The 24,708-nt window shown below is 36.0% G+C and overlaps 4 protein-coding genes across 7 annotated transcripts; all 4 read left to right on the top strand.

Moving 5' to 3' along the window:
- The first annotated feature begins 1,797 nt into the window (after positions 1-1,797).
- On the top strand, positions 1,798-6,490 carry LOC114726685 (acetyl-coenzyme A carboxylase carboxyl transferase subunit alpha, chloroplastic). Of its 2 annotated transcripts, none has more exons than XM_028913357.1 (11): positions 1,798-1,865; positions 2,114-2,554; positions 2,772-2,846; positions 3,045-3,152; positions 3,241-3,401; positions 3,540-3,654; positions 3,758-3,912; positions 4,062-4,113; positions 4,461-4,529; positions 5,081-5,158; positions 5,371-6,490. In XM_028913357.1, exons 2-11 carry the CDS (start codon positions 2,177-2,179, stop codon positions 6,382-6,384), a joined length of 2,205 nt encoding a protein of 734 aa, XP_028769190.1. In that variant the 5' UTR covers positions 1,798-1,865; positions 2,114-2,176; the 3' UTR covers positions 6,385-6,490. The 2 variants fall into 2 exon arrangements, with proteins under 2 accessions (XP_028769190.1, XP_028769191.1); XM_028913358.1 differs by having other exon boundaries at positions 1,823-1,865; positions 2,126-2,554.
- A 1,366-nt stretch (positions 6,491-7,856) lies between these two features.
- On the top strand, positions 7,857-9,853 carry LOC114726689 (28S ribosomal protein S33, mitochondrial-like). Its single transcript, XM_028913362.1, has 2 exons — positions 7,857-8,148; positions 9,477-9,853. Exons 1-2 carry the CDS (start codon positions 7,931-7,933, stop codon positions 9,565-9,567), a joined length of 309 nt encoding a protein of 102 aa, XP_028769195.1. The 5' UTR covers positions 7,857-7,930; the 3' UTR covers positions 9,568-9,853.
- Positions 9,854-10,611: 758 nt separating this feature from the next.
- LOC114726683 (DEAD-box ATP-dependent RNA helicase 8-like) lies at positions 10,612-16,700 on the top strand. The gene is made up of 10 exons (XM_028913353.1): positions 10,612-11,414; positions 12,278-12,338; positions 12,485-12,719; positions 13,106-13,344; positions 13,925-14,176; positions 14,259-14,439; positions 15,051-15,139; positions 15,238-15,311; positions 15,392-15,518; positions 16,183-16,700. The coding sequence occupies exons 1-9, from the start codon at positions 11,119-11,121 to the stop codon at positions 15,468-15,470; spliced, it is 1,506 nt and encodes a 501-aa protein (XP_028769186.1). The 5' UTR covers positions 10,612-11,118; the 3' UTR covers positions 15,471-15,518; positions 16,183-16,700.
- An 801-nt stretch (positions 16,701-17,501) lies between these two features.
- Positions 17,502-21,332, top strand: LOC114726684 (tRNA-specific adenosine deaminase TAD1-like). Of its 3 annotated transcripts, XM_028913355.1 has the most exons (11): positions 17,502-17,702; positions 17,882-18,002; positions 18,253-18,440; positions 18,532-18,592; positions 19,369-19,373; positions 19,631-19,744; positions 20,210-20,379; positions 20,456-20,532; positions 20,623-20,742; positions 20,813-20,897; positions 21,002-21,332. In XM_028913355.1, exons 1-11 carry the CDS (start codon positions 17,546-17,548, stop codon positions 21,110-21,112), a joined length of 1,209 nt encoding a protein of 402 aa, XP_028769188.1. In that variant the 5' UTR covers positions 17,502-17,545; the 3' UTR covers positions 21,113-21,332. The 3 variants fall into 3 exon arrangements, with proteins under 3 accessions (XP_028769188.1, XP_028769189.1, XP_028769187.1); XM_028913356.1 differs by lacking the exon at positions 19,369-19,373 and having other exon boundaries at positions 17,909-18,002; positions 18,532-18,612; XM_028913354.1 differs by lacking the exon at positions 19,369-19,373 and having other exon boundaries at positions 18,532-18,612.
- Positions 21,333-24,708: the final 3,376 nt, after the last annotated feature.

Below are 24,708 nucleotides of genomic sequence, written 5' to 3'. Positions count from 1 at the left end.
ATATATTGTGATATAAAGTGTGCTATTATTAGATCACATTTTATTAATAAGCATGATATTCCGAATCAGAGAAACACAATGCGTCACAAACAAAAACTATACTTGTATCAAGAAGAAAATGTATCAAGGCAAGAAAAAAGAAAACCAGACTTGAGAGCAGATTTAAAGGATTTGTTCTAGAGCTTAAGAACTCAATCATCCATATAATTGAGTCCAGAAAACACAGTAAGAAGGAACAAATTAAACGATCAAATTTGTAAAAAGAGAACAAGTCAAATCTCAAAAGAGAAGAAAACGCATCTTAAACAAACTTATAATACTCAGTTTATATTCTTAGAAACTACAACTTTCATTCTAATGAAAGTAAATCAATCAAGTAGTTATAACTGATGGAGCTAAAAGAGGTGAGAGTTTTAAGAAATAATGACTTACATAATCAAATGAAACGAGACAAACGAGATCGATGCGATTGAAGAGAGAGCTCAGAAGGAAAAGAAGGACGAAGATGATGAAGAAGAAAGCTCGGGTTAGAAAACTTGATCTCTTCCTCATTCCAAACCTAATTCATGGGACAACGCAACCAATCCTACCTACGATGTGTGTTCCTATAAAAACACCTTCCTTTTATATTAGCACTGAAATCAATCTGAGAAAGAATCCGGTCCAAATTTATCATGAATTGAATTTCAATGGAAAGTCGGAATATCGCCCACCTGTATATGTATATATATGTGTGTGTACTTATGAGGTCCCCATCTTTTAATTTCTAATTTTTAAAATAGTAAATCTATTTCTTTAAGAAAATAACATTTGAAGAAGTATCTTCATTTAATATATACCGTGCCCATCAAAATAAAATAATATTAAAAATTTAAAAATGTGCCATCCTTTTTTAAATCAGAGAGTCGATTTATTGAAATGGAATAACATGCCACCTATTGAAAAAGTGTTGTATTGAAAAGAAGTGTCTATTTATATATATATATATATGCATATCAATGGCGATTGGACTGATTAGATCAAACTTCGATCCCAAATAAGATTGAATATTCAAACCTGGTGAATGAGAGCTGATAATCCTAGTCATAATAATCACCGATACACCTAAAGTCTAAAAGCTAAAAGTAAACAGATAAAGGATATTTTTATTTTTAAACTATTATTTCTGAGATATTGAAATATCATGACATGGTTTTGTCATTGAAGTATTCAAATTATTTTGATCGGTAGATGGCCAAAACATTGCATAAAAAACTTTAAAAATTATAAATAAATGCTCTATAAAAAAATTAATACCAATTAACTATCGGTGCTTACTGTTTAGCATATGAAACGCACGGTTTAAGTGGCGGACGAGAAGACCCCCCCAACCCAAAAAAACAATTTTTTTATTTATGAAAATAAAAGTAATGAATTGGACATTGACTTTGTGGGCCCCATCTCTTCTGGGGTTATCAATATCAGTTATCCACAATTTTGAGGACGTGGCAAGCCAGCCTTGCCATCTCCAATCAACAGCCCCAGCGCGTGTGTTCACTGTCCAATCAAAGATCTTGTCTTTCTCCGCCGCCCCCCTCAAAAAAAAAAGAAAAAAAAGAACGTCTTCTTGAAGCAGAGCACTCCCATTGTCTGGGATTTGCGTATACAGAAGAGTAAAAACAGGGCCCATGTTCACACTTTTATTATCCTCAAACCCGAATCTCGTTCTTCTTTATTGTTATGATTCTATCCAGGAGCATGTTCGTCTTTCATCCAGTATGTCTGACTGTGAGTCTGTGACTAACTGATTTTCATATTTCACAGCCATCTGTTTCTGCCGAACGATTTCTGTACTCTTGACAATCCCAGAAAGCTTAAGTTTCAAGGTAATCCACACCCATTCAATTTTTTTATTTGGTTGGCCAGAAACCGACGGAAAACTGAAGGAGCTATGAAATTTGTTGAATGGCGTACGCATGTATACTGCTGACCTCATGACATTCCTTTCTATTGACTCACTGGAAGACTGAGGGATTGCAACCCTTTTCCATTAAATATCCCTTTTTTTGATTTCTGCTCATTCAGTTGCAATATACTTTTGAATATACTTATATGTTTTTCTTCCCTTTTCAAGTTGTGCATGCAGGAATGATGCAGATTATACGCAACAACCATATCGATTTTTGAGCTTGTGAAGATGACTACCATATCAATTGTAGGTGGAAACTATGCTAGCAGAAGAAGATTTGGAGATCATGCCAGGGAAATGACAAATCAGTGCATAGGAAATGATTACCCTGCAAGTCATTTTCTTGGAAGTTTATCCAAAAGGGCATGTTTTTGGCCAAAGGACTTAGCAGGTCCCAGAAATACAAAAGAAAACAGGTTTAATGTTGTCGCCAAGATTAAAAAGGGTAATAAGCATGATTATCCATGGCCTGATAATATGGATCCAAATATCAGTAGTGGATTTTTAACTTACCTGTCTCATTTCAAGCCTCTACCTGAGAGGCCAAAACCCGTGACGCTTGATTTTGAGAAGCCGCTCGTTGATCTTGAAAAAAAGATTATAGAGGTAACTTAAGTTTGTTTTCCAGAATGCCTTCACATCGACAAATTTTACTCTAGAACTTAATCACAGACCATTAAGTATCCAACAAGGAGATGTATGGTATCCAACATAGCTATTTTACAACTTATTGTAGCTAAGCAACATGTCCTAATTTCTACTTTTGGGCACAATTTATCCTTCATACATATGTCTATATATTTTTATTTTCATTTTCTTAAAGGTACGTAGAATGGCAGATGACACAGGACTAGACTTCAGCGATCAAATTGGTGCTCTGGAGAGCAAGTATCAACAGGTGAGTTGATTAAATTCTATCTTCTTGCAAATACTTAGATAAGTTCATTGAGGAATAATCATAACGCATTTTCATTTCTTCATTTATGTGCTTTTTCATATATGCGTTAAGCTTGTTGCTCAGATTGCCAATGCTATGGGCAAAAATAATTAGTTTTTCGCGCATCCGTAAATCTGAATTTCTGCAATTTGGGTTCAGGCTCTTAAAGATCTATACACTCATTTGACACCAATTCAACGTTTGGCAATTGCTCGACATCCCAACAGGCCAACAGTTCTTGATCATATACTCAATATTACAGAGAAGGTATATGTTCTTTTTATCATCTTTACAATTGATTGTAGACACTTCCTTGCTTCTTTGCTTCTTTCTCCTCTTATTTTGGAACTTACAGTGGGTGGAGCTTCATGGAGATCGAGCAGGTTATGATGATCCAGCAATTGTGACAGGTATAGGTAGTATGGATGGAAAAAGTTACATGTTTATAGGCCATCAGAAAGGTAGAAACACAAAAGAGAACATTGCCCGGAACTTTGCAATGCCAACACCTCATGGGTATGCGTCAATCTGACGTTTAACTCTGACTTATATGTGTATAAACAGCTAAAATGATGCAGTTCTATAAAATTTGAAGTCACAGTACTGAAGTGTTTGTATATTTTACATATTGACTAAGAAATTTAATGCAAACAGCTATAGGAAAGCTTTGCGCATGATGAAATATGCAGATCATCATAAATTCCCCATCATTACTTTTGTTGACACTCCTGGAGCCTTTGCTGATCTCAAGTCTGAGGAACTTGGCCAAGTGTGTGTGGATAACCTTTTCCTTTCTTCTATTAAACTCTACAGTTGGATTTTATCATGCGGTCACCATATTCACTTCACATTTGATTGCTTTTATTTTGCAGGGTGAGGCAATAGCTCAAAATTTGAGGACTATGTTTGGCTTCCAGGTCCCAATCATATCGGTCGTAACTGGTGAAGGTGGTTCAGGTGGAGCACTTGCAATAGCCTGTGCCAATAAGCTGTTTATGCTGGAGAATTCTGCACTTTATGTTGCAAGGTAATGTGCCAACATTAATCACTTCATATGTATTGGGTCCATAATTTGTTGCTTTATGCTTTCCTTACATTTTTTGCATTCTATGAAATGTCCTGTCTAAAAGATATAACAATACTAAAAAGTTCCTAATGATATGTTATTCTAATCAGTCCCGAAGCTTGTGCTGCAATATTGTGGAAATCTTCCAAAGCCGCTCCTAAGGTTATTATTCATTAAGATGAACTTTATGGTTATTTGAGGCATCTTATCTTTTCTTACCTCAGGTCTTTAATATAACAACTCGTTTGACTTTTATTTTAGTCCTAAATATAAAACCTCAATACACTTTGTCTCTCATATTTATCTATTTTTTTCCAAGATAGTCCTTATGATAATAGTAGTTCTAGCCAATACACTTGATTAGCAAAGATATTTTAGGAAAGACAACACCTATTTATTATAAATAATTAACTAAACTAATTTTTTTAATATAATCAAATTAGTCAACCAGTTTTTATATTAAGGACCGAATGTAGTATTTCATATATGTTGACTCTGTAAATCTATAGGCAGCCGAAAAGTTAAGAATAACAGCTCAGGAACATTACAAACGTGGAATTGCCGATGGTATTATTCCTGTAAGTACATTGATCTTTCACTGTGTTTCCCCTGTGATCTGTATGCTGTTATGGATGCTCAGATGTTTCAGAAAATTATATCCCGTTGTTTTCTATTTCAACAATAATCCTGCTTACAGGCGATAAACAGTTCAACTTTCAGGGAATCTGAATTTGAGAGTTCCTCTCGGAATTTGTATGGCACATAAAATGATTCGCACTATTTTGCTAGCTAACTGTCAACTAAAAGCTTGTACAGACAAGCAATAATTTCCAGGAAATCAGTTGAGATCTGTAAGTGTTCTGAGCACACCCACAACACACGGACATGTAAGTTATGGGCTATAACAAAAGACGATATCAGGAATAAAAAAGGCAAAAGTACATCAGAATATCATAATACTCTTGGCTAGGTATAAAAATAAGGAAACTTATTTAATTTGATTTGAGGAAAAATAAGTGATAACTGGGGGATCATCATAATATTATATGTATGTCAAGTATTTCGTGTTTTTCACAACATTTAAATTCACAGATGCTGGTGCTGATCTTGTTTACATTTCTACGCACAGGAGCCACTTGGTGGTGCACATGCTGATCCTGCATGGACGTCGCAGCAAATTAAACATGCAATCACACAGGCTATGGAGGTAATTATGTCCGGTCTATATGAATTTTAATCTCTGAAATTGCGATATTTTTTTCCTAGCAATCTTTCTCAATATGTGTCTCCGCATGCATACCTTCTTTGTTTAGAGGGGGTCATTCAAATTCAATATGGACTGGCCAAATTCGAATTCGATATATATTTTTTTCCTAGTAATCTTTCTTGTCACTGAAGGAAACTCTGGAATCTGCACAGGAGCTGGCAAAAATGGATGCAAATGAGGTGCAACGCCATCGAATGCTCAAGTTCCGGTCAATTGGAAAATTCCAAGAAGGCATAGTTGTGGAACCAGAGATTAAGCGAAACATGAAACCACCTGATGTGAACACTTCTGGGATCACTGATATTGAGTCCGAGCTTCAAAATCTCAAGAAGACAATTTTTGAAATTAAGGGACCATCTGATCCTATTAGGGAAGAAGCAATAGAGAAGATCGAGCAAGAAGTTGACCAAGAGATAACAAATGCGCTTTCTGCGATGGGATTAGAAGAGAAGATTGAGTCTGTGAGGCTGGAATTATCCAAAGTCTCAAGTCGCTCACCAAATCAACCCCTTGATCGTAACCTGAAGGAAAAATTGGATACGATCATGCAAGAATTTAACAACAAATTGTCACGGCCAGGTGCCTATATGGGATTGAAGCAGAAACTTCAGAAGCTAGAAGTTGTGAAGAGGATGATTGAGATGAGAGCCAAACAAGAGAAACTTAAAGCAGAGATCAATCAGAAAGTTTCAGGTGATATTAAAACAAAGATAGCAAATTTGAAGACTGCTCAAGAAAAGCTATCAAATGGAAATTCACTGGATAAAGAATTGGTAATAGAAGCAGAGAAAGCCAAGAAAGAGCTAGAAGAGGTCTTGAGATCAGCTAATTTGGAGGTTGTTAAAGTAGTCAAGAGAAGAGAAACCAACCCCACGCCGGACATAAAACAGAAAATAATGGAGGTGAACAATGAAATCTTCAGTGAAATTGACAAGGCTGTTAATTCAAAAGGCCTTAAAGAAAAAGTTAAAGAATTGGAAGATGAGCTGCCCAAAGGATCAAGCCCTAAGGATGTGGAAAATGTTGCAGCAGGCATCAAAGAGAGTATTCTTTCTTCCTTGAATGTCACAGCACTGAAAGAAAAGATTGATAGGCTGAAAATGGAAGTGGAATCCACTTCAGAAGTTTCTGAGAGCAAGGTCGGTGTGGAAAATGGCAGACACTAAATGTTGAGGTTACTTCATGTGAGTGATTAATGATGATAATTGTTGAAATTATATTGTTTATTTTTGATATCACAACTCTAGTTAGGAATTCGCTAAGGGCATTGTTATGATGAACTCTTTCTTTCTTTCTTTCTTTCTTTTTAAACCACAAGAGCCAGTTTTATGTTTATTCTAGTGATTATTCTAAATAATTCATTAACAACAAAGACTGATTATGACCAATTTGTAAGATAAATTGAATTGAAATCTATTGAATATAAAATTCTAGGTAAAAAAGCTCAAAAACCTTATGGCCCTGTTTGGTACGTGGGAATGAGAGGTTGGGATTGGGATTGGTACAAGAAATGACTCAATTTGATATGTTTGGTACGAAGTATTTGTCAATACTTGGGATTGCACAATGCCACGCTCATGGGATTAACCAGTACCACCCTCCCCCCCGGTATTGCAATTTTAATCCTGGGATTGAAAGTTTACTGACTAAAATAGCCTCTTAAAATTTGCTTAATTACACCCCATCAACTACTCAGTCCTGATGCCCTTCTTCTCCCTCGACAACCATTAAAGTTCAGTGACGTCCTCCCCTTATCATCTTCATCCTCCTATGAGATTCCGTCAGCAACCTTCTTCTCCAGCAATATCCTCTCCTGTCATCACCATCCTTCATCGTGAGTCCATTAACTCCGTCCTCTGTTGCATTTTGTCAGCAACCTTCTTCCTCGGCAAGTCATCTCTCCGTCATCTCCCTCCCTTCCTTGCGATTCCGTCATCTCTATTCCCGATGTTAAAACTAGATTTGGCGAGCATGAAGATGTCCAAATTTGCAAGCGACACTCTCCTCCTGCAGGATCGTTGATCTATTCGAAAAAGCATGAATTCAATTTCAATTTGGTTTCCTTATTTCCTTTGTGCTCTAATCTGGAGATTTCTTCTTAATCTTGATTGCTTCTTTGGATTAAAGATGGATTTCAATGTGATATTTAATATGTGTTTGATTCTTGGTATTCGATTTTCCATCTTCATGTTCGATCAAGGCCGCAGTCGCAGCAACAATGGAATATGTGGGCAATTTTGTCTTTTAGCTAATTTTTGTTAGATATCGGTCTTGTTGGGTTTTTTTTAATCCCACGTCACACCAAACACGATTTTAAAAATAAATCCCATTCCCAAACTCATGCCCAGTGCCATTTCCAATCCCATGCCCAGTGCTTCAAAATTCAGTAACTCATACCAAACGGGACCTATGATCCCGATATCATCTTTCATTGAACTAACATTTTAGATTGTGTAGGTAGAAAAATACAAAAAGGAAAAAAATAAAGAAAATTTTGTGTTCATTGTGTTTTCACCTAAATAGGGACCACAATTAAAAATTAAAGTTGAAGCGCAATTTAAAATTGACTTATAATTTTATTCATACGGCTCACATAACTCGGGTTAAAACTTAAAATGAGTCGGGAACTGATTCAACCCGATCCATCTCGTTTCTGATCCGCCTGGGCTAAAACGTCGGAGGGACGAAGGCAGGCTGTTGGCGAAAGCAAAAATGGCGAGCGGGAGCTTGAAGAGCATTCTGGCGGCGGCCGTAACACAGGGAGTGACTGAGGCGCGAGCAAGGATATTCGGACATGTGCTCAATCCCACAGGCAAGAGATCTGCACATAAGCTTCTGCGGAAGAAGCTTATCGGTGAAAAAGTGGCGCAGTGGTACCCTTATGACATTCAGCGAGACGACCCTCTCGTCATGGCCCAGCAAGAGCAAGAGTAACTTCTCTCTTTCCCTGCTCTCTCACTCGAACGACATGAAACCAAGCACAGTGAATGCTGCATGTCTGCCATGTGTTTGTTTGTTTGTCTCTGTGGTATTTTGGATTGTGGGTTATGTTTTGACTATCAATTTGTGCAGAAGTAGGTTCTGGGTCTTCTTCATTCTGTTTTTCTTTTGGGAAAATTAACAATTTGGTCATCGACCACACTTGGAAAATAACATACTTTGCGTTAATTATCTTTTTCAAGCAATTTCAGATGTTGGCAAGATTAAATCATATATTTTCTAATTTTTTTGAGAATGACTCGTCAGGCTCTTATTCATTTCCTATACTCTGAACTTATGTTCTTACTCATTTCTAAGGCTAATCTTGGAGTTCCCATCCCTAGTAATACTATTTGACCCAATTGACTCCGGCTTTCTTATGATGCCGTTGCACACATTTGATCCCATAGAATCAGTCTGTTTGTCTAAATTCAAAGCTTTTGGAAAACTACACACAGTTCTAGAGCTTTATAAATATGCTGGTAAATGACTTGTTAAATTTTAAATATCACTTGTTTCTTATAAATAAGGTCGGATAGCACCTATCTTTAGGCAGCAATTCTTGGTCTCATGGCAGAATGTTATATTTTGGCTCTTTGCCCGTTATCTGGACAATCTGCTTACTATTTTTTGTTACCTAGCAGTTTATTTTTATTGATTAACAAGCTTTACGGCATATCTAACATGAAATTAAACGTGCATTAAGCTGCGTGATGGTCTCTGCATGTTAAGGAATATGGGTTATTCTTTTCAGGAATTTGAATTGCTTCACTGCACTTCAATATCCAAATAAAACTCTGAACAGCAATCAAACATCAAAACATCGATCTTATCTACTATGGACTTTTTTAACAATCTGTCAGGAAAATAAGATCTTTTGGGTTGTTGCTCCACCGTCTGAATGATCTGTTTGCCATTGGTGTCCACTCCATGCCTCTGAGTTTAGTTCCTTTTTTGTTGATTCCTTTGTGTGATTTCATTCTTTTCGAAAACAAAAGCTAGACCTAGGCGAATGAAATATAGTTTCATTTTGGTGTTTCCCCAGCGGGATTTCATTCTGTATTGATTGGGTATTTTTGCTTACTTTTTTACCTATAAGTCGGTGCCTATTTCTCAACATAAAAACTTCTCCAATATCTGCTCTATGTTTAAGAGAACAAGTTGGTCAGTGGTTAACATTGGTTATCTAAATGATGTTGTGTTTTTATCGAAACCCTTCTGGCTTTTACTAATTGTGTGGATAGTAATGTGATTTTTTATGCTTATTATCTTCCTACAGGCGCTTATCAAGACTGGAAATGTTGAAGCGGCGAGGAAAAGGACCCCCCAAGAAAGGCCAAGGAAGACGTGCTGCCAAACGCAACAAATAATGATGCTACTTTTTGGTGTTTTTGGAGGGTAGAAACCCTTGCCAGTTTTCCCTGTATTATCGTCATGAATTTGATGCATGTAATTAGCATCTTAATCTCATTCCCTAAATTTAGTGCACTGGGAAGTTTATACTGTTTGCCTGGATTCAAAAGGCTTGACCATTCTGTTATGATGATTGAGCATAGGAAGAGAAGGGCGTTGTGGACCTGGAAAAAAAAGCTTGATATGCATTATGGCCTTGTCTCTGCTGTTTTTTCCCCTCCTTTTATTATGGTTTGGAGTTCATCTTTTTCGCTAGATAGTTTTAAGGGTATACTTTCTTTTATGATCTGAGTATTTAGTATATTACTTTGCTTTTCAAAAGTATCACATACAAATTGATAAAAGAAAAGACCAACACGTTTTCTTTTCTTCCTAATTCCTATTAACCCCGTCGAATCATGTTTTGTGGTATTTCATCCTTTTTCTGGTCTTGGGCAAATGAGAACGTGTGGGCAGAGACCTTAACCAACATCTCACATCCAGAAGTTGAACGGCCTCTACTCCTCCATGCCTGATTCTTTATGGAGCAAGAGACAAACTGAAGAGAAAAGAATATATGACGAGAGAAGAATATTAATTTACGTGTGGTGAAAGAGAGCCCAAAGAGTCACTTGAAGGGTTGGGAGTTCCATATTTTTGCATAATAATTAATCAATTTTTTTATAACTACTGACTTTATTGAATGTAATTTTGAGGTTTTATAAAAGAATGATTAATTTTAATCAATTATCGCAACTAATATAAAGTAATTCATTAGAGCTTATAAAAAGAATCTGAAGAATATTAATTTAACAATAATTAAAAAAAAAACAGCCGTATGGTGACGGCATGCAAGTTGTAGAAGCATATTTAAGATTTAAAATGTTAATTTATATCATTTTCGTTAATTAACAGTATCTATTTAAGTATATATTTGTCCATAATATATAAAGTCGGTCTATGATGGCCCGAAAAGCGGGTTTAAAAGAAGTGCGATGCTTTGTGCATTATTAGCCAAGAAGCGGGGCCATTCACCCAACTGAACAAATCTTCTTTTTGACGCCCTAGGAACTTGGAAGGAGGTCTCGCCATTCCTGCTGCTACGACAACGTCGCAATCAATCCCAAGAAACACCAAGCAAGCAAGAGAAATTAAGAAATCATTTTCCTCTTGTTCGATTTCTGGTTTTTCGTCAATTTTTCTGAGCAGAATATAGATTACGGCCAACCCTCTCTTCATATTGCACTATTTTTGCGTAGATCTGTACAAATCCCTAACGATTTTTGCCGTCACTTTATTCCTGCCATCACAGTAGAAACCCTCTCTATTTTTGGGTCCTTTAGCTCTGTATTATACTCAGAAATTTTAGATTTTGGCAGATTTAGGTTTAAACGCAAGCCATTCTAGAAGCATTTGTGGGTGTGGTTCCACTTTGCAAGAAACCCTAAATTTGTAGTTTGTAGCATCTTTGACATTTTGTACATTTTTTCTTAGAAATTTCGGTGGGTTTTTTCTTTTGAATCGGCGGAATGAACAATAGAGCTAGGTATCCACCTGGGATTGGCGTAGGTCGGGGGGGAGGCATGAACTCGAACCCTGCGTTTCAACCGCGACCCCCTCAGCAACAGTATGTGCAAAGGCACTTAGTGCAGAACCAACAGCAGTATCCGCATCAGTATCAACAGTACCAACAGCAACATCAGCAGTTACAGCAGCAGCAGCAGCAACAACAACAATGGCTTAGAAGAACGCAATTGATTGGTGCTGATTCTAACGTAGTTGACGAGGTCGAGAAGACTGTGCAGTCTGAAGCCGTTGATTCGAGGTGCAGTTCTTGAAATTTTATGTCTTAGACATGCTCCTTATCATGGAAGTGTAATGTGCTAAGATTGAATGTGTTGGAGGTGTATAGGATTTTGAAACTTTGGGGTTAGAAAAGAATGTACTTGGCACGATACCTTTTCCGTATTGGTAATTAGATGTGTGTGATTGACTTTCTGCCTAAGAATATCAAATAAACAAACAGCAACATCTTCGTATTTAGAGACTTTTTTTTTTCTTTCTTTTGTTTGGTGTTTGTTTGACTAGATAGGTTGAGAAATTTTGGACTGTTAACATCGTTTTAATGATCAATACAACGATTTGTCTAATTTCTTTCTCTTTTTGTTCAAGAAGCGACTCTAGGGCTTTCTGTTTTCTTCTATCTGATTGCCTGCAAGGTATTTAAAGTTGGGATTGTTCTAAATGATCATAATTTTGCTAACTTATGGAACAAGTAGAAGTGCTTCATTAATTCTCAGTTCTCTCTTTTTCCTCCTTCTTTCCGTTCACCAAGGTTCTGATTTGCATATTTTAAATTATGTCCGATTACTAAATGGAACCTTCTCTACGCATGCAAATCTGTTGCACCTTAATACTCAAATTCACGGTGGAGCTCTTATTCCCTTAACGCAGGCTTAATGCCAGTTGCGATTTTTTCAGGCATGGGATTAATATATGCTCAATTATGATTTTTTGAGTTTGTCAAAGATTTTGGAACTGGCGCCATGTAAACCTGTTTACTTGACAGCTGTGGCATGCATTTTCATGGCAGCAGCATACTTCACTGCTGAACATAACTAATTTTTAGGTTTTAAACAAATAATTGAAGGTGTCCTAATATTATCCTCCTTCGTTTTATGTTGTTAGTTCTCAAGATTGGAAGGCAAGATTGAAGATACCACCACCTGATACTCGCTATAGGACTGAGGTATGCTTTTGATTAATATTATCTTATGCGTTGATTGATTGATTATCCGCACTGATTTTACCCTCACATTTTGCATGACGTTCACATGATGTTTTTCCGTTTATTTGAAAAGCCTAATAAATTGTACCTGTCTTATTGTTTCCTAGGATGTGACAGCAACTAAAGGAAATGAATTTGAAGATTACTTTTTGAAGCGTGAGCTGCTTATGGGAATATATGAGAAGGGTTTTGAAAGGCCTTCTCCTATCCAGGAAGAAAGTATCCCAATTGCTCTTACTGGTAGTGACATTCTCGCTAGAGCAAAAAATGGAACTGGAAAAACAGCTGCCTTTTGCGTTCCGGCACTAGAAAAAATTGATCAGGATAACAATGTTATTCAAGGTTTGTCCTGCTAGAAGCTTTATTTCTTGGAAACTAGTGGAGCCTGTTACGATATAAGCTCAGCATGAAAGGACATGGAATTGTTTTTTATCTTTTAGCCTTGGAAGGCTCTGCATTGAGAAGAATTTGTTGAGAAATATATATTATTTTGTCCATGCATTTTAAATTCTTTCAAAATTATTTTAGTTGTTAAGTTTTTATTTACTGCTCTTGCATCCTTGTAATTATTAGACTGGAAAGATAAATGTAGAGACAGAATTTGCTTTTCAAGTTGATTGGAAATGGTCATGGCAGATGGCTGGTGCCATTGTTGATGGTGTCCAAATTATTTTTAATGAGATAGTCACCACTCATGCTGACTATTTTTGCTTATATCTATTATGTAGTTGTTATACTGGTCCCAACACGTGAATTGGCTTTGCAAACGTCACAAGTGTGTAAAGAGCTCGGAAAGCATCTGAGTATTCAAGTCATGGTTACGACGGGTGGTACCAGCCTGAAAGATGATATCATGCGTTTATATCAACCCGTTCATTTACTTGTTGGAACTCCAGGAAGAATATTAGATCTTGCAAAGAAGGGTGTCTGCGTTTTGAAAGACTGTAATATGCTTGTTATGGATGAGGTAAATAACTTTTACAAATGTATATAGAATCCAGTTAGGGGATGGGGAGGTTCAAGAACTGTTTTGAAGAGACAGAATTTGAGGTTATTCAAAAATTACGGTTTGATGCCCGATTAGTTATCTTTCTTATTTTGTTAAATCTGTTAGGATTGGGAGTCTGTTGTTATACTTCCAAGTTGGTAATGCCCCCTTGGTTACAAAATAATCGTCATTCTGGAGGTTTGGTTTTGTTTCAAAATAATTGTTGCTTTAGGTTTTTCAAGAAAGCTTTTTTTTTTTGGGGGGGACAATTTCACCCTTCAACAAATGAGAAGTTCATTAGGGCATTATAATAAGTAAGGTTATTGTAATAAAATACTATTATATATTTTTTAAAATCTAGTTTACTTATCAGCCTTTTTAATGGGTGCGCACAACGGAGGGTGTATGCATTATGTATTTCCAATTTATATTGTAAATGTTGAGCGCATCATTCTTCTGCCCTTCACTTGTGCTCTTTATGTGGCTTTCCAAACATTAGTCATCTAACTATTATAATTGTTTATCAATATGAGGATCTTAAAATTTTTTTGTCTTTCAGGCTGATAAACTTTTGTCACCAGAGTTCCAACCTTCAATAGAGCAATTGATTCATTTCATGCCTCCGAACCGTCAAATCCTGATGTTTTCAGCTACTTTTCCTGTTACTGTTAAGGACTTCAAAGATAGATATCTTCAGAAACCTTATATCATTAACCTTATGGATGAGTTAACTCTGAAAGGTATTACACAATTTTATGCATTTGTGGAAGAGAGACAGAAAGTCCACTGCCTCAATACACTTTTCTCTAAGGTTTGATCTATCTTTATCCTTTTTTTTCCCGCTAAACTTATCTTAGCCAGAGATAAATATTGTAATGGCTTGTTCATTTCAGCTGCAAATAAATCAGTCAATTATCTTCTGCAATTCGGTGAATCGGGTTGAGCTCCTTGCCAAGAAAATCACAGAACTTGGCTATTCATGCTTCTATATCCATGCAAAGATGTTGCAAGATCATCGAAACAGAGTGTTCCATGACTTCCGCAATGGTGCTTGTAGAAATCTTGTTTGTACGGGTATGTTTCTAGTACTTTTGCACTTACCTGTCCCTCATTGTTTATATCTGAAGAACTATGATCAGAGAATTTTATAGAATTTCTATTCTCGTTGAATGCATGTTTCTGGTAATTGCAAGTGGGCTGGCGGTCTCTATTTATAGGCCTGTGGAAGAAGCAAGCTTACTCAAATGTCCCCTGTACAAAGTAGAATGCACAATAATACCTCTAATTGTTAAACTTATTTACAGTAAATCAAAGTCAAAAAAGTCCACAATGTCTTTAAGTCTGTGTGCTAGTGGTGGTTCTTATTTCCCCAAATTGCTATTTCATTTATGTAATTGTGGCTGATGACCACTTTTCTTTATCTTTTAAATTCTTTAATTATTTTAATTTGTTTATTTACAGGATTTAACTGTGTAATCTATACTAGTATAACCCATATTTGTTCTGTGAAATTAATTGGTAATGTTCGGATGATGAGACAAGTGATGGTATTTGTTATAAATTTGTTGAATCCGTCTGATTGTATAGAGCATGTCTAGAATTAGCATATGCTAAACTGGCTGTTTGTTTTGACTTCTATTTTTCTAATTTATCATTGTTTCCTCTTTATTGGAAAACAAATGCAGATCTTTTTACCAGGGGAATAGACATTCAAGCAGTTAATGTGGTCATTAATTTTGATTTTCCCAAGAATTCAGAAACTTATCTGCACAGGGTATGTTAGAGCCTTCTTAGTCTTCTTTTTAATTTGTTTATCTTAGTAGCAATTTTCTGTATGTTTTGTAGTCTCATTTGTGTTTTGCCTATCCACAGGTTGGTCGTTCAGGGAGGTTTGGGCATCTTGGTCTAGCAGTTAACTTGATCACCTATGAGGATCGCTTTAATTTGTATGTAATATACATTTAGACTTGAATTTAAACGTATTTGCTATAGATATTGATTTTTTTTCCTTATCAATTTTGTTCAGATATAGGATTGAGCAAGAACTTGGCACTGAAATAAAGCAAATTCCACCACACATTGATCAGGCAATTTATTGCCGGTGACTTGGATAATTATCAGGGTTGTGTTCCCAACTGTGGTGAATAGCAATGGTAAGTGGTAGGTTCTGGGAAAATTGTGTTGTGTTTATAGTTGGCACTCTGATGGCTGACAATCATTGTTGTGGAGAAGTGCAAATACATTTGTAAAAATATGTTTTGAAAATACAGAAGTTGGTTTCATAATATATATTCTCATGTTTAGACAATGGCTTAATCAATTAAATCCCTTTTAGGAAAAGCGTAAATTGATGGTAATAGCTCAGCGTAATCTTTTAAAAAATCACCAACCAATCAAAATGAAATGGTTTTGTACATTATTGATGATTAATATTGCATGGTTTTTACCAAATCCCTCCCTCTTCATGAAGCGAGGTTTCTGGCTCTAGTCCGCATGGTTATGAGTGGTGTGTTTAAATGTTGTCCATAGTTTAAAAAGAAAAAAAAAAGCTTGAATGGTTTTGATTGGTTTTCTATTGAATATGCTTTATACAAGGACACGTGATGACTTATTATTAATCTTTTTTCCTTTAAGAGGATGGTCACGTCAAGGGTTGTATTTTCAAATCTGAGACCATTTCCGTACATTATTTTATGCCCGGATGCTTTCACTGTTTTAGAATGTTTGACTTGCTGTGATGCTTAATTTATTACATCTAATACAGTGAGTGTACTTATAGTTTGTAACGTGTGTGTATGGATTATTCCTGTGTCTCAGGTTGATGTGAGTGGCCATTCAAGCGGGCGGGTATGTGGCTCTGAATCTGGAAGATGGAACAATGTGCAATGATCATTGGGGTATTGTTGGACCCCTTGCTGAATGCTTTTTCGTTACTTTGTGGTTAAGAGCCCTGAAAAATTTCTAGGACCTATATATGTCGGGCCAAGTTTGGAATTTCTATGGTTACATTTGCAAGTGTTTGTTTTCGACTGTCGCTGTAGTTTCTTTTGTACGATCCTCTACGCCTTATGTATTGACCCTTCGTTATCATGCTATTTGTTAGATTGTAGACTGCTAGTGATACATCATGTTAGCCTTGGCATCTTCCTGCTTATGTTGGGCCTTGGCAGTGATCATGTGCTTGATGTGATCGTTGCCACACTTGAATGGGCTTTGCAATCTTAGTTGCATCGTGCATGGTGTTGAGAGGACAATTGTTGCAGAAATTGTATGCTAATGGTGCTAGCAACTTTTTATGTTAATGTATTGTGACATTCGTCATGTGGCTTTGCTTAGCTTGCCTCGCAGAATTCCTTTTGGACGCCATACAAGCAGTTATGGGTGATTCCTACACTGGTGGAGTGCTTGTGATGATAACTTGCCGTTACTTATCAATTAGTGTGTTAAAAAAATTAAAATTATTAAGTTACATAATATGGAATTGAAATACTCAAACGAAAATTTTTGTGCTTACATTCTATTCGCGCCGGATAAATTATGGGAAATATTTTAATTTTCTATAATTAATATAATTGCTGTAACTGTTGTTTGAGGGCAGGGAATGTTAGCTTTGGGGTATGACGCAAGATGGTGGCAATAACGCTAGTGATACTTTCTTTCATTATTATATCAGCTTACCTTCGGAGCGTCATTGACGCAAATCATAAAATTGCTGTTGTCAAGCTTGCAATGGCTCACGATGATATCAATTTGTAATTGTTTTTCTATTTTTTTTAAAGTATGTTTTTAATTTTTAAGGCAAATTATTTTCAGATACTAATATATCAAGTTTTTTCTTTCAAAATAATTATGATTGTTATGAAAAAGTTGTTATTAACGACTAACGTTTTTTGAGTTAAGTGACTAACAACTAAATAAATATATTTTTTTATATATTACAATTCATTGTTTATTTTTTTTTTGTGTAAAAAAATTTAGGTCAGTGCATTATTTACATTTATTAATTATTAATTACCATCATTTTTCATTCAATCCACAAGTTATTGCACGCTTTTGCCAACAAGAGAACGAGAATTTTTCCTTTTTTCCGCCAAGAAAACGAGTAAAAGTTTACTCATTCCGTTCAGGCCGCGTCCAGTCGTAACTGAGGGCGGTCTTAACACTTCCAAAAGCAGCGTTCATGGCCTCGCCGGTCTCACCTTCAGATGAAAAGGGTTGGGCGCAGAGAGTATCGGATACAGTTTTTGCTTTGTACAACTCTCTTCCCAAGAAAGGCAAACCTCAAGGGCGCGAAGTCACTGTCTTGGCTGCTTTCCTTCTTTCTTCTCCTTCCAATGGTTCACTCACTGTCTTCTTTGCTCTCTGAATCTCTCTCTCTCTCTCTCTAAGTCTGTTTGGCATATACAAGCTAGAAATTTGGATTTCTGTCCTGTACATTTCCCTTGCTCTATTGGAAGCTGTATATACGTACATATATATTGAGCAAAGGAAATCATTAGTTCATTTCGGGTTTCAGATTTGGAGGTTGTTTCTCTGGGAACAGGAACGAAGTGTATTGGACGCTCACTTTTGCGCCCTTATGGTGATGTTGTCAATGATTCTCATGCTGAAATTATATCACGAAGAGCTTTGTTAAGGTATTTTCTTTACTTTAAGACTGTATATGGAGTTGGGCACTCTAATTTGAATATCTATTTGGAAAATTCATTTTTTTTAAAAAAAAAATTTGTATGGCTGATACGAACCACATTTCTGATACTGGAAAATATTTACTGTGATTTTTGGACATTTTACCATTTGGGGTGTTCAAAGGCTTTTGTAAGGAAAGCAAGTCCTCCTTTTTGTCATGTGAAGGGATATTTGTTCATTCTTTTCTATTCACACCAGGTTCTTCTATACACAGATTCAACATCTTACTGAAACTGGTAATAAGCATATACCTGGCAATGGATGCAAACGGTTCAAAGTTGAGGATGATATCATACCATTTGAGTTGGCCCCAGTGTATCCTGATACGGCAAGCTATGCCTTGAAAGAGGGTTGGAAATTACATATGTACATATCGCAGCTACCATGTAATTTAAGTCTTTGATGGTTAAAATCCTGCCGTCATTGTTATATGTGGATTTGGTTTACGCTAATTCCTTATTTGGGCGCTTTTTGTAGGCGGGGATGCTTCACTCAGATCTCTGGTCTTACCTTCAGATGGTGTTTCTCTAGGAGAAAGTAATTCATCATCGTGTCTGGGTAAGCCAAAAAATCCACGGGTTTTGTTCATATAATATCCAGTAATTTGATTAGATGCATCGCTTAGATAACTTTCTCACAGCCCTTTTTACCTTTTATATTTCTACCATAACTAGATTTCTTTGTTAAATATAATTTCACATATATTTCAATCACTTCTCTTTTGTCCCTAAACATTTGTTTGAGGATCGTGGGTTTATTATAGATGAAATGATTGACTACTTGTTTGTGATTTTGGTGTTTACCATTGGGTCAAAGATATGATATCTTTGTTAGACTGAACAACTATCACTAAGTGACACGCGCTCACGCACACATCAGGGCACAATTCCTTTTTCATTATGACGTCCCTGCACTAGGGCCTCTGTCATGGGATATGGCTATGACACCTCAGCCGACCATCACTCACTCAGCAATTCCCCAGTGGGAATCAAACACTTACCTTAACTCTGATATTGATTGTTAGATTAAGTGCTTAACACTAGATTTATAAATGCACCTAGACAAGAACCATGTCTTGACTATGATCCAGCTCCATCTCAAGTCTCTGCCATAGGGCAGTTGTTGTGGCACTTGCCCAAAAATCTCTAGAATGCTATGTCTGCATTAACTTGTCATTTTGTGGTTTTGTTGGAGATCATTATACAATTTACTTGTAGTTTTGCCAATTGAGAAAGCTGCCCCCCCTCCCCCCCTTCTCTCCTCCCAGCAATAAGGGTCAAACAATCCATTTGTAATATAGCAAAGGCCATGGGCAGAAAGTTTAGTTGGATCTCATCTTTGCTAGACGAGTACTCTAAGTGCTGAGAATTTCTTGATTGATTAGGCGTTTATGTGCCTACCCTGCCTTTCAATCTTTATACATTTCTCTTTGGTGATTTTCTTATCAAAATTATTTCATTCTATGTTCACCATATTGTATATCTTTTTAATGGCATATCAGATGGAATTTTTTTCAAAAGTTGTCTGGCGTTCATTTCTTATAGTCTTAGGAGAATTATTTTGTTTCCATCTCCAGATAATGGTCCAAAACAAATAGGAAAAGTTCAGAGGAAGCCAGGCCGAGGTGATACAACTCTGTCAGTTAGTTGCTCTGACAAGATAGCCCGATGGAATTTGGTTGGTGTTCAAGGTCAGAAGTACTTAAAGTGGGGCAACTATTACTTCATTCCTTAAAGTTGGAGTTTCATGATTACATATAACTGAGATTGAAAACTCCTGTAATGATTTTAAAATTTTTATAGTTTCTGCAGGCATATCTTTTGCACCAAAACCTTTGGTTATATGATTTCCTGTTGCATGTTGATTTATTCTTCCACAAAGCTGATACATTTTGTAACAGTAATGCTTAGATGTTTATAATCAAATTATTGGCGCAAAGGTGAGGACCAAGTTAGATCAGTTACCTACACATCAAATTGTAACATGTTGGTCTGATATTGTTTAATTCTGATTTACGCATAATTAACGATGTCATTCCTAATCTATTCCCATTCTTCATCCATGCGTAGATGAATATCGGTGACTTTGTTAGGAACATTGTGATAGTAAGCACTAGTGTATGGTTTGACTGGTGTAACTGTTTCTCTTATTTCAGGGGCTTTGCTTTCCTACTTTCTCCAACCAGTTTATATATCCTCTATTACTGTTGGATTGCCCCCTAACAGTTCTGAAAATCTTCATATTGAGGATAACTTGAGAGGCGCATTGTATGATCGCATCCTACCCTTCTCAAATGAGTTAAAAAGTCCATTTCGGGTGAACCAGGTTCGTAGAATATCTAGTTTCACAGTGATTATTAAAATGGGTGAAACTGTGGCTAGACATATTTTTCATTTTGTAGCCATTATTTCTGGCTGCTTCAGCACCACCCAAGGACATTCAACATTGTGAGAGTGCTGCTAACACTCTAACATGCGGGTACGTGGCATCAAATGCTGGCAAATTCCCAGTGCTCATTTAATTTTTATGGTTTGATGTTGTAGTATATCTGAATGCTCAAATTTGCAGCTATTCTATTTGTTGGAATAAATGTGGCTTGCATGAAGTCATCCTGGGAACCACAGGAAGAAAACAGGGCACCTCTGCTAAAGGGGCACTTTACCCATCCACGGAATCATCATTATGCAAGTAAGCTTACCAGTACCTCCCTTAAAAGTTTTACCTGTTGGGCCCTAATTATGGTAGTGTATCGTCTCAGAAAGAGGCTGTCGGAGTTTTTCTTGTCACTGAGACCTGAGCGTTTGAATTCTCTGGCTGATGGAGTTACTTATCAAGAACTTAAGGTCCTGATTAGTTCTTAAATTTTCTAGACACTGTCTGTTACTAGTGAGAAGATGGATCATCATTTGTAACCTCCTAATCTGTTTCTCTGATCAATCCTTTGCAGGATGGGGCAGAAGAATACCGATTATCTTGTAAAGTTCTTAAAGGGAAACCTCCTTTTAGCGAGTGGCTCTTGAAACCATTGGATTGCCAGGCATTTCCTATCTTGAAATAGCTGAGATCCTGAGATTATTGACTATGTAAAGCCTATATCGGTTGTATTTGTGAGTGATTGATTGTTAGACGTTATATACGTTTGTTCACATTTAGTTGACATGTTTGGTAGCGGCTAGAAATTTACCGGGCAATCCTCGGGAACTGAATTTCCCGTGGACATGAGAGCAAAAATCTTCGCCGAGAAAGGGGCTTAGGCTCAGGCCAATTGTCCTTGAAAATGAAAACGACAATTTTGTTTTAATATGTTGAGAATTTTTTTTATAGAAAATATAATTATTTTATTTTACTATTTTAAGAAGCTTTTACTAAATTATTTTATTTTATCTTAAGAAGTTTTTAATTAAAAATATGAATAATAATTAAATTAATATTTTATTATTTTCCTTACCTTGATGTTTCAATCATACTAAATATAAATTTTTCCATCAAATTATTTTCTTTTTCAATTGTATATACTACTTAGATCCTTAATGTAAGATTTAATTTCTAGTTCAAGAATTATAAATTGGATTTTATATTATAGGCCGGAGGTAATAACATTTTTTCTTTCCACTCATTTTTATCAAACTATGTTCTTTCAACTACATTGGCCTTTGCGTATATATTTCTTCGGTTTTAAATATAAGACCCTTATGTATACTAGTATAAGGGTCTTATATTTAAGACCAGAAGAGTATAATAGAATGAACGAGTGATTGAGAGTATGATTGATGAGGTTGAGTTTTGCCTGCCGTGTCCGAAAGACATTAGCGACAGATGAGGCTAAAATTTACAGTTGAACTTAATGAACACAAACTTGGTTTTGCTGTATGAAGATCAAATATTATTAGAAGTAGTACGAGTAAATAAAAAAGCTCAACATGACAGGTCATCGTGCCAATAAAAATAATAGGAGATTTAAGCATGATGCATAAAAATCTTAATGCAGGTAGGGCCTCATTAAGTATTCAACTTTACGGCCACATTAGGAATTTTCATCTCTTAGCACCAGAGCTAAATCCTATATGAGGCAAACGTAGAACATAATTGAACCTTTGCATGACAGGGTAAGATACTACTAGCTCGATATTTTGGAAGAGGAGAAATTTAGAAGAAATTCATGAGGGGAAAAAAAATACTGGTAGTTCATTGATAGAAGTTTGATATGAGGTGAGTTTCGCCCTTCATATTGCCAGATCTTCCTTTATACAGACTCTGACTCTACTAACTTCTGAACAAAGCATGACTCAAGATTCTAACATGGTTAGGGCTGTTTTTTCATGATATAGAGTTGATACATGATTCTGAGATGGTTAAAGCTGCCTTTTACATTATATGAAGTTTATGTAAGATTCTGGCATGATTAAAGCTACTTTGACTAAAATAATTTTACTAAAGTAGACATGACATAAAGTGCAGTATGACTGGCGAAACAGATCGCCATCTGAACTTGAAGATAGGCTTCTAATCATGAGAGATTTGAATATCTCTTTTCTTTAGCATGCATGAATTTGTATTTGAGCCCTTTCGCGGCATACTCATCCAGAATCCAATCTGATGTTTTCTGGGTACACATGCGGGGATAGCCTTCCAAGTACCGTGTCATACAAACTACACAGGAAACTAAAAAACCAAGCTTACAAATGGGGAAAATAAACGAACGTAAAACGCAAGTGAGAAATTCTATAGGAACACGTATGAACCTCACATGAAGAGCGTCCTAAACTAAAACACATGTTAAAACATGGAAAGGGACATCCTCCTCAAGCTCTGACTTCTGAGGCTGTGCAGCGTGTTGAAGAAGCTTAGTGCTGCTAGTTCAAACTCTTTATAGCTGAGCCACACTGTGATTTAGGAAGAAGCCGGTTGACCACAAAAGTGACGATAGAATTTGTGATCGTCACACACGCACGAACATTACATATAATGGAAAACACAGAACCTAGGAAATTAGCAAACATAAGCAGTTCTCATTGGCTGAAGCTCCAGAACCCAAGTCTGAAAGTGACACTGGTGCTTGTAAAACAAAGTCTGCGCATGAACATGCTCCGATGTTCTCTTGCGTCCTTCAAGGTTGATATTGAGCTTTGCTGTAACGAAACCCAAAACGTATCATATCAGGAAGTAATGAGGAACTATTATGGCCTTTTTTTTTTTTTTTAAACCAGAAACTATTATGGTTTAATGTTTTGTATGAATATTGGTCTTAACGAGATGGGTAAGAAGGAAAAAAAAAGGAAAATAACAATGATAGCCAACTCCCATGGATGGGTTGTGACTTGGGAGGGAGAGTAAGGGCTTATTTGAAATGACAGTAAAATCTTTTTTTCAATTGTGATTTATGGAATATATGGTAAGCGTATAAAATTTTTTTTGTCTCTAATTGTGTAAATAAATGCTTCTAGAAACTTTTGTTTTACTTCAACAACAATATTCTTCCGGTTCTAAATATAAAACTTCTTTTATAGTGTAATTTATACTACAAAAAGAGTTTTATATTTAGAACCGGAAGAATAATATAATAGAAATGAAACTCCCACCTTACTGCGAATGAGATTCATCTACAGTAATTTATAATAATATGGTTTACTATAAATTTTATATTATATATTTTTTACCAGTAATTATATATATATTCGGAAAATAGTTACATCAAATTCTTCATATTTATTGTTAAGTTTTCTAGTGACACACCAACAAAATTCCCACGTCTGACAGTGAGATTTGAACTTATTTATTAATTGATTGTTACGTAATTGCATGCGGCGCCTTATAGGGAGCAATACCCACCCCCCCCCCCCACGGGGGGGCTCACGTGAGCAATACTCTAATTTTATCGCCCACCATATTTGAACAGTACTCCCTCCGTTCCTTATTATAAGAGACACTTGATGCTTATGTCATGTTCCTATATATAAGAGACACTTACAAGTTGTTTCTACTTTTTTGTGTTGATTTACTATTTTACCTATATTTATTATCTCCAACTCACACTCTCTCTCCCTTCCACTTCTCTTTCTTTTAATAATTTAATTGTTCTCTCTCATGCTCTCTCTCCTTATTAATGAGGGCATTTTTGGAAAAAAAATTATACTTTTTATACATTAATTGTTCTTAACTAACTTTAATTGTTTTTTTGATCAACGTACTTCGGTTATTTGTCTCTTATAATAAGGAACGGAGGCAGTAATAAATTAAGCTATAAGAACGAGCATAAATGGGAAGGAAATTACCTGAATTGCGCCATAAATGGTTATTGACTTTACCAAATTATTGAACAGCTCACGCACACCATTTCGTGCCGCTGAATCATTTACCAATTAGAAACCATTACTTCTTCATTTTTCCATCCAAATTAAACTAACACATTTCATAAGTGACAATTTGCTTAGCCATAGCTCAGATATAAAAACTAAAAAGAGATCTTGAAGTTCAGATAAAAATTTGAATATACATCCATGCACACACATATGTTTTGTCGTAGAAAGTTACAATTTTGATATTTTGTTTCTTTTAAGTCCTAACTAATAATAGAAAAAAAAAAGAGTCCATCAATTTAAGAACCATAAAGAGAAGGAAATAAAAGTAGAAGAATTTCTAATTAAAAACAAACAT

This window comes from Neltuma alba, unplaced genomic scaffold (assembly GCF_004799145.2).
Source record: "Neltuma alba isolate B1F8T4 unplaced genomic scaffold, ASM479914v2 tig00012399_pilon, whole genome shotgun sequence".
Lineage (NCBI taxonomy): Eukaryota > Viridiplantae > Streptophyta > Magnoliopsida > Fabales > Fabaceae > Neltuma > Neltuma alba.
This window is presented reverse-complemented; position numbering and strand designations above follow the sequence as displayed.